Genomic DNA, 16061 nt, shown 5'->3' with positions numbered 1-16061 from the left:
AAGCATGAAAAATCATTTACAAGTTCAATGTTTATCATAAAGGAATGGTAAAATAAGTTATGATACAACCATACTGTGGATACTTTGCAGCCATTAAAATGGACAAGATGCACTCATTTCCATGCTTATTTAACGATGGCACATATAAGCTCTCCAAGACGTATTTTATGTGAAAAAAATAAGTTGCGGCTTCACATTTAGTAAATGTGGAGTATGCATAGGAAGATATTTATATGTGGAAATGCCCTACATGCCCAACTATTATCTCTAGGTGTCAGATTTTACATATGGGGTACAAGTAAGGATTCCAAGTGGTGGTGAGGAAGAAGATACTACTTTTTTACTTAAATATTTCTGAAATATTTGAATTTTTATAGTAAAGATATAATAGAACATATTTATTTTATGAACATCAACTCCTAAAATTAAAAAAAAAAGCAAGAGAAATATTCCTCTTTTGCTTTGTTAAATATAGAAACCTAAATTGGGTGAATCAGAACTAACAATTGTGAGCAAACTTGCAGAGTAGATAAAAGAGGTAAGCAGCTCATGTAATTTGGATCTGAGTAAGAGCTACTGTTAGGTGAGTAATGCCTATACACTTAGTGATAAGTAGGCAAATTAAAATAGAAGCCAAAGACTCACTGCATTTTTAAGTATAATTATAATGTGTTGTTATACAATAATAGTACAAATCAAAATGTTATATAAAATGTACTATGTAAATGCAAACTCTTAATCTTTATTTTTTATTATTATGGTCAATTAGCCAACATATAGTACATCATTAGTTTTTGATATAGTGTTCAACAATTCATTAGTTGCATATAATACCCAGTGCTCATCACAACACGTGCCCTCCTTAATACCCACCACCTGGCTACCCCATCCCCTACCCCCTTCCTTTCTTGAGCCCTCAGTTTCTTTACTGGAGTCCAGAGTCTCTCATAGTTCATAATTGAATGGGAAGGAGAGGTTTTAAGCCAGGTCCCTTAGGATATGGTATGGGGGTGCATATCCAAGGGGGGTGAGCAGGGCTAAAGGGGTGCCACTCTCAAGTCTGACCTAGAGGCAGCTTCCAGTCTATCCCTCATGAAAGTGTTTGTTCAACAGGCCATCTTTGGAGTCATCTGCTTTACTGGAAAAAAATTATTTGCATCACTACTGGATAAATATCATCCATGATTTTGCTTTATTTCCAAGTTTCAGCTCTTCTTCTTCCTTTTTTTTTCTGACAAGAGAGAGTTGCTTCTCACACTTGATGGTGTGTCCCTAGTCACACTGCAGCTATCACTTCCCCAAAGGACGCTTGGAGTAAGAAAGAGCTCCAAAGTGATTGCTACAGAAATGCATCAACGTGTCATGACAATGTTAAAAGATTGGACAGTGAGAACTGGTGCCCCAGACCTGCTAAAATGGTACTATCCAATTTAGTGAATTGCAGCCTTTTAAAAAATTATATTTTAGGGTGTCCTGGTATCACCCATAAAATCACTCTGGGTCAGGGGAAATATTAGGGAAAATCCTTAAAGCTTAAAATCACTCTGGGCCAGGGGAAATATTAGGGAAAATCCTTAAAGCTTATAATTATAGAACTTTTACTTTAAATCTGTGTTTCTTTGAATGAGTCTGCACTTTAGCTTCAGGGACACTATCTGTTCTCAGTAGGGCCATGCTGGAGGAAACTAACTCATGATTGTCAGAGGCCCAATCATATGGGAAATTTAGATTGATGCTAATAGGACAATGTCTTGGCCAGGAAGCCAGCTGGAAAGAATGTAGGTGCTCCAGCTGATTCCAGTAATGACCTGGCTCATATAGTATTTCTCACCCAGTTGCTCTTGCAAGAAGGGCAATAATCGCTACTCTTTTTTTTTTTATTATTCTGTTTTGTTAGTCACCATACAGTACTTCATTAGTTCTTGATGTGGTGTTCCATGATTCACTAGTTAGATATAACACCCAGTACACATCACAACATGTGCCCTCCTTAATACCCATCACCCTGTTATTCCCTACTCCTATCCCCACCCCCCGAAACCCTCAGTTTTCTTCCCGGGATCTAGAGTCTCTCATTGTTCATCTCCCTCTCTGATTTCTTCCTATTTAGTTTTCCCTCCCTTCCCCTATGGTCCTCTGTGCTATTGCTTATGTTCCACATATGAGTCTCTAAATGCAAGGGAAACAAAAGCAAAAATGAACTTTTGGGACTTCATCAAGATAAAAAGCTTCTGCACAGCAAAGGAAACAGTCAACAAAACTAAGAGGCAACCCACTGAATGGGAGTAGATATTTGCAAATGACAGTACAGATAAAGGGGTGGTATCCAAGTTCTATAAAGAACATATCGAACTCAACACTCAAAAAACAAATAATCCAGTCAAGAAATGGGCAGAAGACATGAACAGACACTTCTCCAAAGAAGACATATGAATGGCTAACAGACACATGAAAAAATGTTCATAATTAGCAAACTCTTAATCTTGATATTGGCTTCAAGTTCTATTTCTTATACTCACAACTTTGCAATTACCCAAGTAATGTGATGCCACAGACAATTTAGACATAGTATATTTGTAAAGCTTGACAGAGACCTAATGTGATAGAAGTCTCAGTCTACATCTTTGTTTCTTAGAAGCGTTAAAGGGAGTATCCTATAACTATGTTTTGTTTTCCAGAACCAATAGCTCTTAAAGTCCTTATACTGAGTATTTTCCAAATAGATGTTAGGATGGTGGTATCACTGAATTGAAACAAACAATCAACAATCCTAAATGTTGTCTTTGGTAAAATATCAGCTATTTTCTCCAACTAGAATTTTATAAAATAATGATGTGGTTGATGTATTGGTTTTGAATTATCAACCTCTGATATAAGTTCTTTTTCCCCTTTTTTGTATTGTTCCTTCTTTTCTTGTGAATGCGATGCCTCCTATTCTCTCCAGTCTGATACACCACAAAATATTCTGTCTAAAAAAAATGCAGAATCTAGTCATGGTATACTTTGTGTAACCAAGCCAAAATCAAGTTGCCCTAGAACATACATTTTAAGTGAAAAACTAACAAATGAAACAGCAGATTATAACTAGCAAGTGAAGGGCATATTTGGCCAGGGAGAGAGGATCTCAAGAAAGGAAACCCCATGTATACATTATCTCATTCATTCTTTCAGCAGTTAATGCACAAAGGACCTGCCATATGCCGTGGATACTTCTAAGTAGCAGGCCCTGATTATATTGCTAGATGCATATGGAAATTCAGTGAGAGTAAAAATCCAGATAAAGCTTCCATAATTTCTGCCTGCTAGGAATAAGAGCACTTCCAAAACTCAATAGGCAGTGGAATAGCTCATAAACAGTTTCATGAATAATAAAATTCAACCAGCAGAGATAATAAATAAATAAATAAATAAATAAATAAATAAATAAATAAATAAATAAGAGACAGAGCTTTAGTGTGTTCTGAGATGATCCTTTCCTTTCTCTCAGGATTCAGGATTCCTGCCCCATCTTAAGACACTACCAAGGATGAAGCACTCTCACTGCACCAAGTCTGGGAACCGCAGGGATGGAAGGTTGAAGAATGATCTGAGAAATCAAAGAATAGCTTATGTGAGGAAACCCTATACTCTTTGAATGTATCCAGCATCTTCCTCCTAAGGGCAACTTTCTCATTAAATCTCATGGGAAAAGCATGAAGTGTCTTCATGAAGGTCAAGGTCCTGAGACTGGATAAGACATGTATTTTACCAAAATAAATAAAATATTAAAAAAAAAAGAAAATGAACAGCTCTGTTCTAAATGATTCAAACTTGAGCCAGTGCTTATCAAATTGGCCAACAATTTAATGGGGCGCCTGGGTGGCACAGTGGTTGAGCATCTGCCTTCGGCTCAGGGAGTGATCCCGGCATTATGGGATCGAGCCCCACATCGGGCTCCTCCGCTGGGAGCCTGCTTCTTCCTCTCCCACTCCCCCTGCTTGTGTTCCCTCTCTCGCTGGCTTTCTCCATCTCTGTCGAATAAATAAACAAAATCTTAAAAAAAAAAAAAACATGTATTTTACCAAAGAAAAAAGTTGAAGGCAAATGTATAAAAAGATAACTTTGGGGAGCAAGGATTGTCTTAGTCATTTAAGCATCCAACTCTTTATTTCGGCTCAGGTCATGATCTCGGGGTCGTGCAATTGAGCATTGCATCTCATTGGGGGCCATGCTTAGTGGGGAGTCTGCTCGAGATTCTCTCCCTTTGCCTCTCCCCCTGCTTATGCTCTCTCTTTCTCCCTCTCTCTCTCAAAATAAATAAATAAATAAATAAATAAATAAATAAATAAATATTTTTTAAAAGATAACTTTTGGGGCAGAGTGGCCATTTCTAACTACTCTTTGATAGCCAGAAGAAAAATGAATGTGCAGTGGAAAGTTTAAGCTAAATTTTGGGTAAATTTTTCTTGTGAAGTTATAAAAGATGGATAACAGCTAACAATGAAATAAAGATCAGTTAATCCTAGAATGACCATAGCCTGACCTACGAAAAGTAAAAATATGTCCAATAGAAGTCATTCAATTGTTCATTCATGGATTTGACACCATTTATTAAATAATCTCTCTGTGGTAGAGAAGTGGAATCAATGGCTAAAGAGTGGTTTGAAGCTTCAGGATTCCATATCCAAAAAAAAAAAAAAGCCTAAAAATATCCTGTATTTTTTTTTAAGAAACAGAATAATAGGTTCCCTTTTTTGGGTGACCAGATGACCAGAATTTAAACCTTACATCATTTTCTCTTCCTATCTTGTACCATATTACTTTATATAAGGGCGTATAAAGGACAAGAGGCAAAGAACAAAGTTACTGAAAATCAAATAAAAATATCTATATTTTCTTATGACTAAATTTTAAATGATGTTCTACTGTTAAGCAATAGAGCTTCGTTTCAGTTATACTTGGTTGTCTGGCTGAAAGAAATCCTCATTAGGACCGCAGTCTACCACCAAGAGGCACACTTTGAAAGATCTCCTTGCCTCCTTCAACTTGCTGCCAGAACCATCCTTTGGATCTGTCTACCTGGTTGACAGTTTCACACCCTAGAGAGCCCCACCCCTGCACTGTCTCCAGCCTGGAGCTATCCTCACTGTCCTTTGCTATTCTCTACTGTCTATCAGTCAGAAGTCACAGGATCAGAAACACCCAATTGGCAGAACTCCTATACGTTGAACCATTAAGTTGAAGACAAGTTCCTTTGCAAGCTATCATTGACTGTAAAACTGTTACTCATTTCAAGTTTTCTCATTTCTTTTCTTCTTCTTTTTTTTTCTTTTTTTCCATCCCCCTGGAGATTTCAGCTCAGTAGTATATCTGATTTCCAGTGCCTACCTGACACTTCCCTTTACTCTAAGAAGAAGTCATGCTTTGGGTGTTCATCAAGTTCTTCTTTCCCCTCCATCCACCTCTATCTTCTGAGCTAACTCACTTCCCCTCACACCCACCCCTTGATCATTTTCCTCATTTACTCGGACTCATTGAAAAAAAAAAAGCAGCAATTTATTCAGTTACAGAGGTTGATTAAAACAGAATAAACTCTTGTCAATTACCAGAGGCCAAGAGGATGGCTAAGCCTCCCCTAGCAGCCTGATTCAGCAAAAAGAAACCCATGGGCTCCCGCGATGTGATTGGAGATGCCCTGGGAGAGGTCTCTCTGGTATCCCCACCCACTGTCATAACTCAGAATCTCAACTTGGTGGCTCCTTTCATGTAGTCACCAAGAACATCCTTGGATTCAGCTGGATCCTACTCTGCCCCCTTAGTCACATGACTTAACTAAACACACTTACTGTGCCAGAACCTGAGTTTCCTTTTCTGGGGAAAAGAGATGATAAAACCCACTTCAAGGGTTGGTGAGATGATGCTATGAGATGAAGTATATAAAATGCCAAGAACACTACAGTATACGATAGGTAACATTTTTTAGCAACAATATTACCTAGAAGTTGTAATACATCAAACGGTTATCTGCTAGATGCTCTACCAGCCCAAATCAGTTTCTGATCAATTTTGCCAAGAGCAGAATCTTGAGGGAATTGTACAAGGCAGATATATTAGAGGTTTCTTAGGAGCACATAGAAACACTAGCGATATTACCATGCTTGACTGAAACAAAAATTTGAAATGTTTGGAATGCCAGCTTAACCACATGGAAGCAAAGAATGTGCTTGGAAGATGTTAAAAAAGCATGACTATTTCACGATTGTGTACACTTCTGCATTTTTCCCTTCTACAGTAAATAATAGACTTGAATAGACAAGAAATGAATGCATTTCCACAAGGCTCTGCCAGGTTTCATGGTGGAATGGATATTCTGTGTTCACAATCTTGTTACAGACAAAGGGATCTCACTGTTAGTTCACAGACAACGAACTTCTTGATCTGGATTTGGTTTTCTTTCCTGCCTTCCTCTCCTGTAAATTCCCCACATGAAGATGGGGCAATAATCACACCATATTGTCATGGGGAAGTAGTGATTTCTATATTATTTCACATTTCCCTGTCTGAGCATATGGAGGTTCCACCTACCTGTACGACACTAATTTTAGCTAACTTTTTCTGGTCCTTCAAAACCTGACTGCCACTTATCCCAGCCCATATCCACCATAGCTCTCGGCATATTTATTTATTTATTTATCTTTATTACCAAATTCATCACACAGTACATTTATGGCTAACTAACTAGCTCTTTCTTTCTCACTGTTCTGGGAGTTCCTCAAGGGCAGAGACTATAATGCCCTTGACTTTCTCTGCACAGCAGACTGCTTGACTGGCAAAGACCAGGCATGCAGTAAACAGGTGATACATGAGTAAATAGCAGATGGAATAGTAAGTACAGTTGCTTCTATAACAAAGTATTTTCCAGATACATGTATAATAGCCTGTGACTGTCATGAGACAAATGAGTGCAATTCAGAAGAGTTAAGTCAGGAATCTCAGCCTCTGCTCCTTCCTAAGAATGACAGAAGGAACTCCCTGATCACACCTGAATTTTGCCCTGAGATGCTCAACATGTTATTCTAGTCACAGTGAATTAGGCATCTTTACAAAAGGAAGTTCAGATCATTTCTCTTGATCCTTGTTACGTGGGTTGTTGAACAAAATTTATATCTAAAACTAAATGTTGCTACCCTAATAGAGCTCACTTGCCACAGAAAGTGGCAGATAATGCAACTTTTTCCCTGACTGTAAAGGAACTAGAAAGGGTTATGAAATATGCAATAACCTCTATGTTGATAGAGGTATGATAGCACCAGAGTCGACAAAAAGGACATTTTGAAACACTCCTCTGAGTACAGCCTAGGTGATGAAGTCAAGTCAATAAATAAAAGGTTCAGAGCTTAGTGAGCTAGTGAGTGGGTCAATAGAGGAAGAGACTAGAATCTGAGTAAAAGAGATGGTCAGTGGAAAGTACCACAGAAGACAGTGTGGAAGCTCAACATGGTGGCCTATTTTCCACTTGTAAGTAATGTGATGTCATTCTCCCCCACTGCCCCTGATAGCCCAGCCCTGGCTGGTTGTTCCCTAGGAAAGAAAGGCACCGAGGCAGTGTTCAGTATGGAAAGGGCCACACCACAAGAAATAAAAACAAGCTAATAAATAAACAAATAAACAATCAAACAAATAAATAAATAAAATGAGCTAAAATCAAGAATTCAGCCAAAAGGGAGTGAAGGTAATTAGAAGAAATACTTCCCCTTCCCTTTATATTCTACTGCCCCATATCAACTTCCCTGAATATACATAATGAAATAAAGGTGTTTCCATTCAGTTCTATACATCTGTAAATTTCTGATATCAAGCATAGAGAAGAGGAATTAATGAATCACACAAAAATGAGTGAATCTAAGCTACTGGTTGCAGATCATTTTGAATGTTTTCCTGGCAACAAAACCATATAACTTCTCCATACATATCTTTCAAGCTTGTAGGAGCCATTTTGTGGTCACCCCTTCTCCTCAAAATTCTTCTAAATTATTCTATTCAGGGAACTACCACTGAGTTTCTACTGTACAAGGAGTAGATCTTGAGGGATACAATATTAAAAGACACATACTCACTATTCAAAATTATTATATTTGATTGCACTCCTCCATGATGTTATGAGAGAAGGCACTGCAGGGTAAAGTGGGGGCCCAAAGAATGGAGAAGTCCAAACTACCTCCAGTCAACTTTGTCTGAATTTACCCACATGAAGATTTTAAGGTTAGAAGAAGGCAGCCAGGTAACTTGTCTTGGGGCCCAAGCAGCCCTACAGCATTCTGATGAGGTGGCCCATTTAGTAGAACCCAGTGAAGGCAAGCATTTGCTCTTTTCCCTTTTGAACTGAGAGTTTGACTGTACCTTAAATTTCATTCAAAACAGTCCCTGCTGTTATCAATTTGAACAGTGAAGAAAAAGTACTTAAAAGAAAATTCAAGTGGGTTGAGAGCAGCTTGACATAGGAATTTTTAATTATATCTGAGCAGAATTTCATGAAGCAAGCAAAATTACAAAGCCAAAACTAAAGAATGCCTTAAATTTAGTGAAAACAAAAGCAGGTTTGGAAATGTTCTGTGCATACTTTCATAATACAGTGAAAAACAGGCAGTTCACCTGGAGGACAAAGGCAAAGTAGATGTTATGGATATAAGAACCAGAAACTAAGCTTTATCTTACAAAAACAACATTGTGTGGGAGAGCAAGAATGACCCTGGTACCTGCCATAACTGAGTTCAAGTTCTGGACCTGTCACTTAATACATGTGTATAACCTTGGGAAAATTATTTAACTTCTTGTAAACTGTATTCCTCAATCTTAAGATGCAAATGTGGGAAAATTATAAGGAATTAATAAGTTTTGTGTGTGTGTGTGTGTGAAGATTAAGTAGATGCTCAATAAATATAAATTTTCTTTGCTATATTTTTATTCTATGATAAGGTAGTCTGGTGACTGAAACATCAGTGGGACAATGGGAGAATGAAGATACGGTCTGTATAATTGCCCATCCCTATCTCCCACACTCTCTTCCAGAACCTATAGTCCACACATTATAGAAACACCGACTAAGTCACAAAGCTTAGTATTACATTTCATTCTGTTGTACAAAATGGAATGTTCAGACTGGGAGGTGATGATGTGACAACATGTTTAATGCTACAAACCTCAGCGATAGCCCTAAAAGTAATAGAACTGGCAATTTTCAAAGTTAAAAACAATCACAATCATTAGGGAGACCTAGTTCATTGAATTTCTCACCCATGTCTTTTTCTCTGGGGGGAAATTTTATGCATCAATTAATGTGCTTCCCCCACAACTGCAGAAAGATCATGATCCCCATTACCATTCATCTTTGTCAGCATCACAATTGCAGAAGTGTCGAATGTCCAGGCAACTCTCATCCAGGCCACATTCACACTGCTGAACCCCAGGCGGGGCACCTCCCCAGTAAGGGTGCCTTTCATTGGACCGCCCAATCCACCAGGTAAATGGTGTTCCATCTGAAAAACAAGATAATTTGCAGAGAGTGTCAGAAGCTTACATGAAATTGTCTTGAAGAATAAATATATATTTACATATATATATATATATATATGTATATCTCTATACATGTAACATGTATATATAATACATATATCTGTATATATCCTCCCTCTCTCATTTCCTCTTTCTTTCTTCCTTTCTTTCCTCCTTCCTTTCTTTCTCTCTCTCACCCTGTATATGGATCTATATATATATATATATCTATACATATATACAAATCTCTCTCTCTCTCTCTCTCTATATATATATATATATAAAATCCATATACATATCTATACCTATATCTATACCCATATCTATAGACATATACAGATACAGACATAAACAACACTTTCATGAAAAGTATTCACATAGTAGTATGTAGATCAATCACAATGTCAGAGGCAGAGTCACAAACTCAAATCAGACAGGTATTGCAGACCAAAAATTTTTAAGAAACAGATACAGAAATTAATTTCATTGTAAAACTACCAAAGGAAAAACAACAGCATGAGTGCCAAGATTGGCCTGACATTGTTCTCAGTTTCTGATAGACTCTGAGGACAGGTGGATACTAAGGTGAAGAAAAAGTGTTGGTACCCTGAATTGCCATAGCTTCTAATTTGTTTAAAGAGAGGTCATATATTTCAAATTCAAAGATTTGAAGGAAAAAAATAAAGCCTGTTCAAGATCAATACTGCTTGGACCAAATAATTCCTTCCGAAGTTCATATTTAACCCATACAAAGTTGGTATATAAACTCTGATTTCTGGTTTATCTAGTTGACAGAAAACTGCTTTGGAGTCTTGTCTTTGTGAATTTCTTTCTTCCTTTTTGTTTGCTTGTTTGTTTGCTTGTTTTGTTAAAAGCTTAGTATAGTAAAATCCATTGAAGTTTTCTTTTATGATTGGGAATATTTCAGTAGATTAAAGTTATTACTGGGAAGATGATAGTGCATCCAAGCAACGGGTTGTAGGCAGAGATGGAGGTATTATACATCATCAAGCTGCATGGAGTTATGTCCAGGTCCCTTTGGAAATTGCTGTTTTGTTTCTGTTTGGCATACAACAGGCACTTAACATGTGATTATTTTAAAAAATGAAAGAAATGCTTATTAGGGGCCATTTTTAAATGATGTACCATTTTAAAGTAGAATAATACTTGTCTGATGATGTTACCAGGTTGGAATTTTTCCAAGTCAAGATTTAATTGTGCATACAACTCCTGATATACAAACACATAATTTACAAATTATTTGTATATGCACAGATAGCAACAACTTTCTCCAGATTGCTCTCAGTGCTGATATCCTTATGAAAGTCACTGAGGCAAGTAGGAAGAGAAATGACAATCTGGAGCCTCCAAGAATCAGTAGGTCATGAGGAAAAGAACAGGAAGATACTGTGAAAAGCAAAAGTATCTTAGAGTTACTGAGTTAGAGGGAGGACAGCCTGAAGGACCATACTCTCCCCAAAATAACACACCTGATTCTGCCTAAAATGTTCCAAGCCCCCTTATTATCTTTGAAGCTAGAATTCCAATTATCAAGGTCTGTTAACCAGACTCTTCTTTTTAAATACTAATTCTCAACAGTATAAATCCATTTTCTCTAGTTCCAAACAGCTATAAATCATGGAACAATAGTTCAAATGAATTGCTTTATTTCTAGAGTCTAGCTTAGATAAGCCACACTCAAGTGGCCTAGGGAGCTGGTGGGTTTATTTAGGGCATAGAGCACTACTTTTGGGAGTAGAGTAAGCTTAGGTCGATTTTCCCAGTGTGTGAATCCAGGGAACACAAAAGTAAAACATTGTATATGTGAATATGTTTACCAACGTTGGCCCTGAGTCCAAAAAAGGGGAAGAAATCTCCCCACCTCTCCCTCCTTCTGGCAGTGCTCAGGACTCTCCCCCCCATAATCTTGAATCCAGATTACATAGTAATATTCAATATTATCATGGATTATTTTTGTTCATGAGCTAAACCAAGGTTGTAATCATATTAATAGCATCATTACTAATGGTATGATTTATGAACAACCAATTTGTGCACAGCTTCTGGTGTCTATGTTGCTTTCTAGGAGTTTCACCAATTCTCACTTGGTATCTTAGCTCCCTAGAAGTTTCACAGCAGCCCAAGGCTTTGTTTTGTTTCAAATCCATCAGTGTCTTGTAGAACTGAGGCTTGGGGTCCCCTCCTCATGCCTGGAAATTAGTATAAAGGCTTTAAATTGTGTTCACTGAATGCATGTCAATGAGTAAAAGAAAGGAAGGAAAAAAGGGGGAAAAATATATACCCCCCCCCCCAGATATTTGAAAGCAGAAGAATCATTGCTAAATTTTCCTCTCAGATGTCCCACCTTTGTGTTTGTTTTCCTTTGGAGCAAAACAAACAAGGAAACTGAAGATCGGAAAGGATGGGACTTGCCCTGATTCATGACTCTAATGATATAGTCAGGAAGGCAATCTACACCTTAGGTGCACATTTCAACCACTGGAGAAATTGGATTTATTTTCTTCAGACCAGGTGTTTAAAAAAGTGAAGGAGCAAAGCATATTATAAATATATAGACATATCTCAATATGCATTCATTCAACAAATATTTACTGAAGGTCTATAATATCCTAGGAACTAATCTAGGTACTTGGGATAAATCAGTTTAAGACAAACCAAACCAACAAAGCAAAGAAAACATGCTCCCAAAGTTTACTTTGTAATTATAGGAAACAGATAGTAATCATAATAAAATAATTTCCTATTTATTTATTTGTTTATTCAAGAGAGAAAGGGAATGAGAAAGAGAGAGGGAGATAGAAAGGAGCAGAGAGAGAGGAAGAGAGAAAATCTTAAGCAGGCTCCATTCCCAGTGTGGAGTCTGACATGGGGTTTGATCCCACAACCCTGTGATCATGACCTGAGCCAAAATCAAGAATTGGACACATAACTGACTGAGGCACCCAGGCACCCCGATAATAATTTGGTATTTAGAAAAGAATAAGACGTATGTAAACAATACTATAGACCAAGGTAAGGTAAGCTGCAAAGAAGGGTGGGCTGCAATTTTAGAGTGGTCCAGATAGAAAGTGATAAAAATAAATAAATAAATAAACACTGAGCAACAGTTCAAATCAGGAACAAGTGACACATGACTGGCCATCTGGAGGATAACACAGCAAACAAAGGAAACGTTCAATGTAAAGGATCAGGAAATGTAGGATCAATGTAAAATAAAGGAATTTCCTAAAATCTATCACCAGGTTTTCAAACTATAATTTTCAAAATTCGGAGGAAACTCTAATTGGAAGTTTCAATTGAAAAAAAAAGTAGCAGGAAACAGGCAAAATAGAACATATATTAATCAGGTTCTTGGCTACAAGCTAAGAATTCACTGTGATAGCTCCAAGCCAAAGAGTATTTATCAAGAAGATATCAGGCTGCCACAGAACCATGACCAAGGAAGAAATGGGGTTTTGGCTAATGGGCACATCATGTTGCTCACTGGCCTACGGAGGGAACTCTGCCTGGCTCACTGCCCTTGAAAGTCAAATGTTGGAGACCTTCCCAGACGAAGATGTTACGCTGCCAGCACCACAACCACTCCTTTCTAAGGATCTCAGGTCAATAGGCCCCATCCCTCCAAAGAGAGAAGTTTCTGTGGCCCCTCATCCTAACTCTCTTAATAGAAGCTCTATGCAGAGCCTGCGTCTCAGCGCTCACCTCCAGTCAGAGCTGTACACAGGGGTCTGGTTAGGGAAGCAGAGCTGACATGCTTGCATCCCAGTTGGAAAGGAGACAGGGATGTGAATTCTGACTTGCGGCAGAGGCAGGACTCACAATGTGAATTTTCACTAACACAGAACTGCTACTCAAAAGATATGGGGCAGGTATGAATAAGACAAATGGTGGGATGCCTGGGTGGCTCAGTCGGTTAAGTGTCTGCCTTCAGGTCAGGTCATGATCCCAGGGTCCTAGGATTGAGTCCCACATTGGGCTCCTTGCTTGGCAAGGAGCCGCCTTCTCCCTCTTCCTGCCTCCCCCCCAGCTTGTGCTCTCATTCTCTCTCTCTCTCTCTCTCTCTCTCTCTCACACACACACACACACACACACAGAGACAAATGGCTCTCCTGGAGCTAAACACACACATAGTATCACTTACTGGATCAGAACTCTAAACTGAGAGGGACAGAGTTTATGTACCCCAGAAAGGAAAGTCCACACACTGCTTTGTGCTACAGGATTTTAGGGGTCAGACTCTTGTCAAAGAAGCAGTGTTTCATGTACAGCCCCTCTTACAGTGGATTTCCACAAGAAAACCTAGGAGAAGAATGTGGGATGACTGGGTCCCCCTGGAGTATGACACCACCAGGAACTCCGCAATAGATTCGGAGGCCTCAGAGAGGTGGTGAGGTCCTCTGCATGCAGGATTTAGAAAAAATCACTAAGATATAACAAAAAACCCTCCTAAGAAAGTTTATGGCTTAGAGTGAATGATATCAGTTTGTGGCAGTAAGTAAGCATAGAAGGTGCTTTTTGTTAGTACCAAATAGAGTATCACCAGACCAAGATCAATCATTTGTCATGAGGCTTATAAAAATGACAATAGGAAACATCACTGAGGATGTGCTAGGTTACAGCAGTATTCTAATGTGCTCTACATATATTAACCCATTTAATCATCACTGCTGTCCTAGGAGGTAGGTATTATACTTCACTTCACCCATAAAGGGACTAAGTCAGAGAAGGTTTAAGTGACTCTCTTGGGGCCATACAATTAGAAGTTCAGAGTCAGGACTTGAACCTAAGCATTCTTGCCCAAGAGTCTATGGGTTCAATCCCTATGTTATGCCACTGTGCTCTGGCATGTGGGGAAATGATACATGGTTAAAAAACTTAGGGCCAAAAAACAAAAAACAAAACAAAACAAAAAAAAAAGAAAAGACAAAACAAAAAAGAAACAAAATGCAACAAAAACTTAGGGCCTTTCAACAAAATACATATGGGTGGATTTAAGTGATAACTAAGAAAACTGGGGCCTCTCTTACACTGTTGGTGGGAATGCAAGTTGGTACAGCCAATTTGGAAAGCAGTGTGGAGGTTCCTCAAAAAGTTAAAAATAGAGCTACCCTATGACCCAGCAATTGCATTACTGGGTATTTACCCCGAAGATACAGATGTAATGAAAAGAAGGGCCATATGCACCCCAATGTTCATAGCAGCAATGTCCACAATAGCCAATCTGTGGAAGGAGCTGAGATGCCCTTCAACAGACAAGTGGATAAAGAAGATATGGTTCATATACACAGTGGAATATTACTCAGCCATCAGAAAGGATGATTACCTAACATTTGCATCAACATGGATGGAATTGGAGGAGATTATGTTAAGTGAAATAAGTCAAGCAGAGAAAGACAATTATCATATGGCTTCACTTATTTGTGGAACATAAGAAATAGCAGGGAGATCATTAAGAAAAGGAAGGGAAAAATGAAGGGGGGGAGGACAGAGGGGGAGGCAAACCATGACAGACTATGGACTCTGGGAAACAAACTGAGGGTTTTAGAGGGGAGGGGTGGGGGGATGGGCTAGTCTAGTGTTGGGTATTAAGGAGGGCATGTATTGCATAGAGCACTAGGTGTTATATGCAAACAATGAGTCATGGAACACTACATCAAAAGCTAATGATGTACTACTGTATGGTGACTAACATATCATAATAAAAAAAAGAAAAGAAAAGAAAATTGCAAGTGATGGATAATCTCTTAAAATCACTAAAATATAGACAACACATTCATAAATATATCTATTACACATTCATACACACTAATAATCCCACAGCAGAATTTAATGCTAGATTGGTTGCTAGAACCTTCCCAGGACTTCCCCAACAGGAATTTCTAGAAGACAGCCATGAGTATGCTTGGTTTTGCTAAAGACAGCACACAAACTAAGAGGCAGTTTTTGCTCTGTAGCTGGACTTCCTTTCAAAAGCTCTGTAACATTCTGAGTTTCTCAGTTTTCTTTCTTTCTTCTTCTTTTCTTTTTTTTTTACACCCATTTCTTAGAACCTGAATTGTTCCCCAAATTTTAATGTGGCTAGGGTATTTGACAAATAAGTTAAAATAGAAAATTGTGCAGACCACCATGTAACTCCCTCGACATAGTGTACCACCCAGGATATGTAGACTTAGGTTTGTCCATAATAACTCCTTACCACAAAACTCCCCTCAGGTCATTTCAACATGAGGAGACTCTTTCTTAATCAGGGCAAGGATGAAGTCCAAGACTCTAAAGCTTTTCTCTATCCTTGGGCTCATGTAGAAATTTCTGTGTGTACCTTACATCCCATTTAGATTAACAAACCCTAAGTTCCTATTATTCTAATTATCCTCAAGAAGGTATTGCAACATAAACTTGGAAAATAATTTTCACAACTGAGCCAAAGGAAGATGGAAATGAACTGCATATGGTAGAATGTTTTATAAAAGGAATTTGAGTTCAGAGAGGCAGTGTTTGTGTGTGTGTGT

General features: G+C 38.3%; 1 protein-coding gene across 2 annotated transcripts in view; it reads right to left on the bottom strand.

The window, feature by feature from the left end:
- Positions 1–16061, bottom strand: part of CNTNAP5 (contactin associated protein family member 5) — a 772957-nt gene that overhangs the window by 142081 nt on the left and 614815 nt on the right. For both annotated transcript variants that reach the window (XM_040619104.1, XM_008686098.2), the window contains exon 14: positions 9359–9515. In XM_040619104.1, coding sequence (XP_040475038.1) covers positions 9359–9515 — 157 coding nt within the window. The remainder of the gene's footprint in view (positions 1–9358; positions 9516–16061) is intronic.

Source organism: Ursus maritimus, unplaced genomic scaffold, assembly GCF_017311325.1.
Source record: "Ursus maritimus isolate PB19 unplaced genomic scaffold, ASM1731132v1 scaffold_1, whole genome shotgun sequence".
Classification (NCBI taxonomy): domain Eukaryota; kingdom Metazoa; phylum Chordata; class Mammalia; order Carnivora; family Ursidae; genus Ursus; species Ursus maritimus.
Note: the sequence above shows the minus strand (reverse complement) of the source record. Positions and strands in the feature narration are given on the sequence as shown.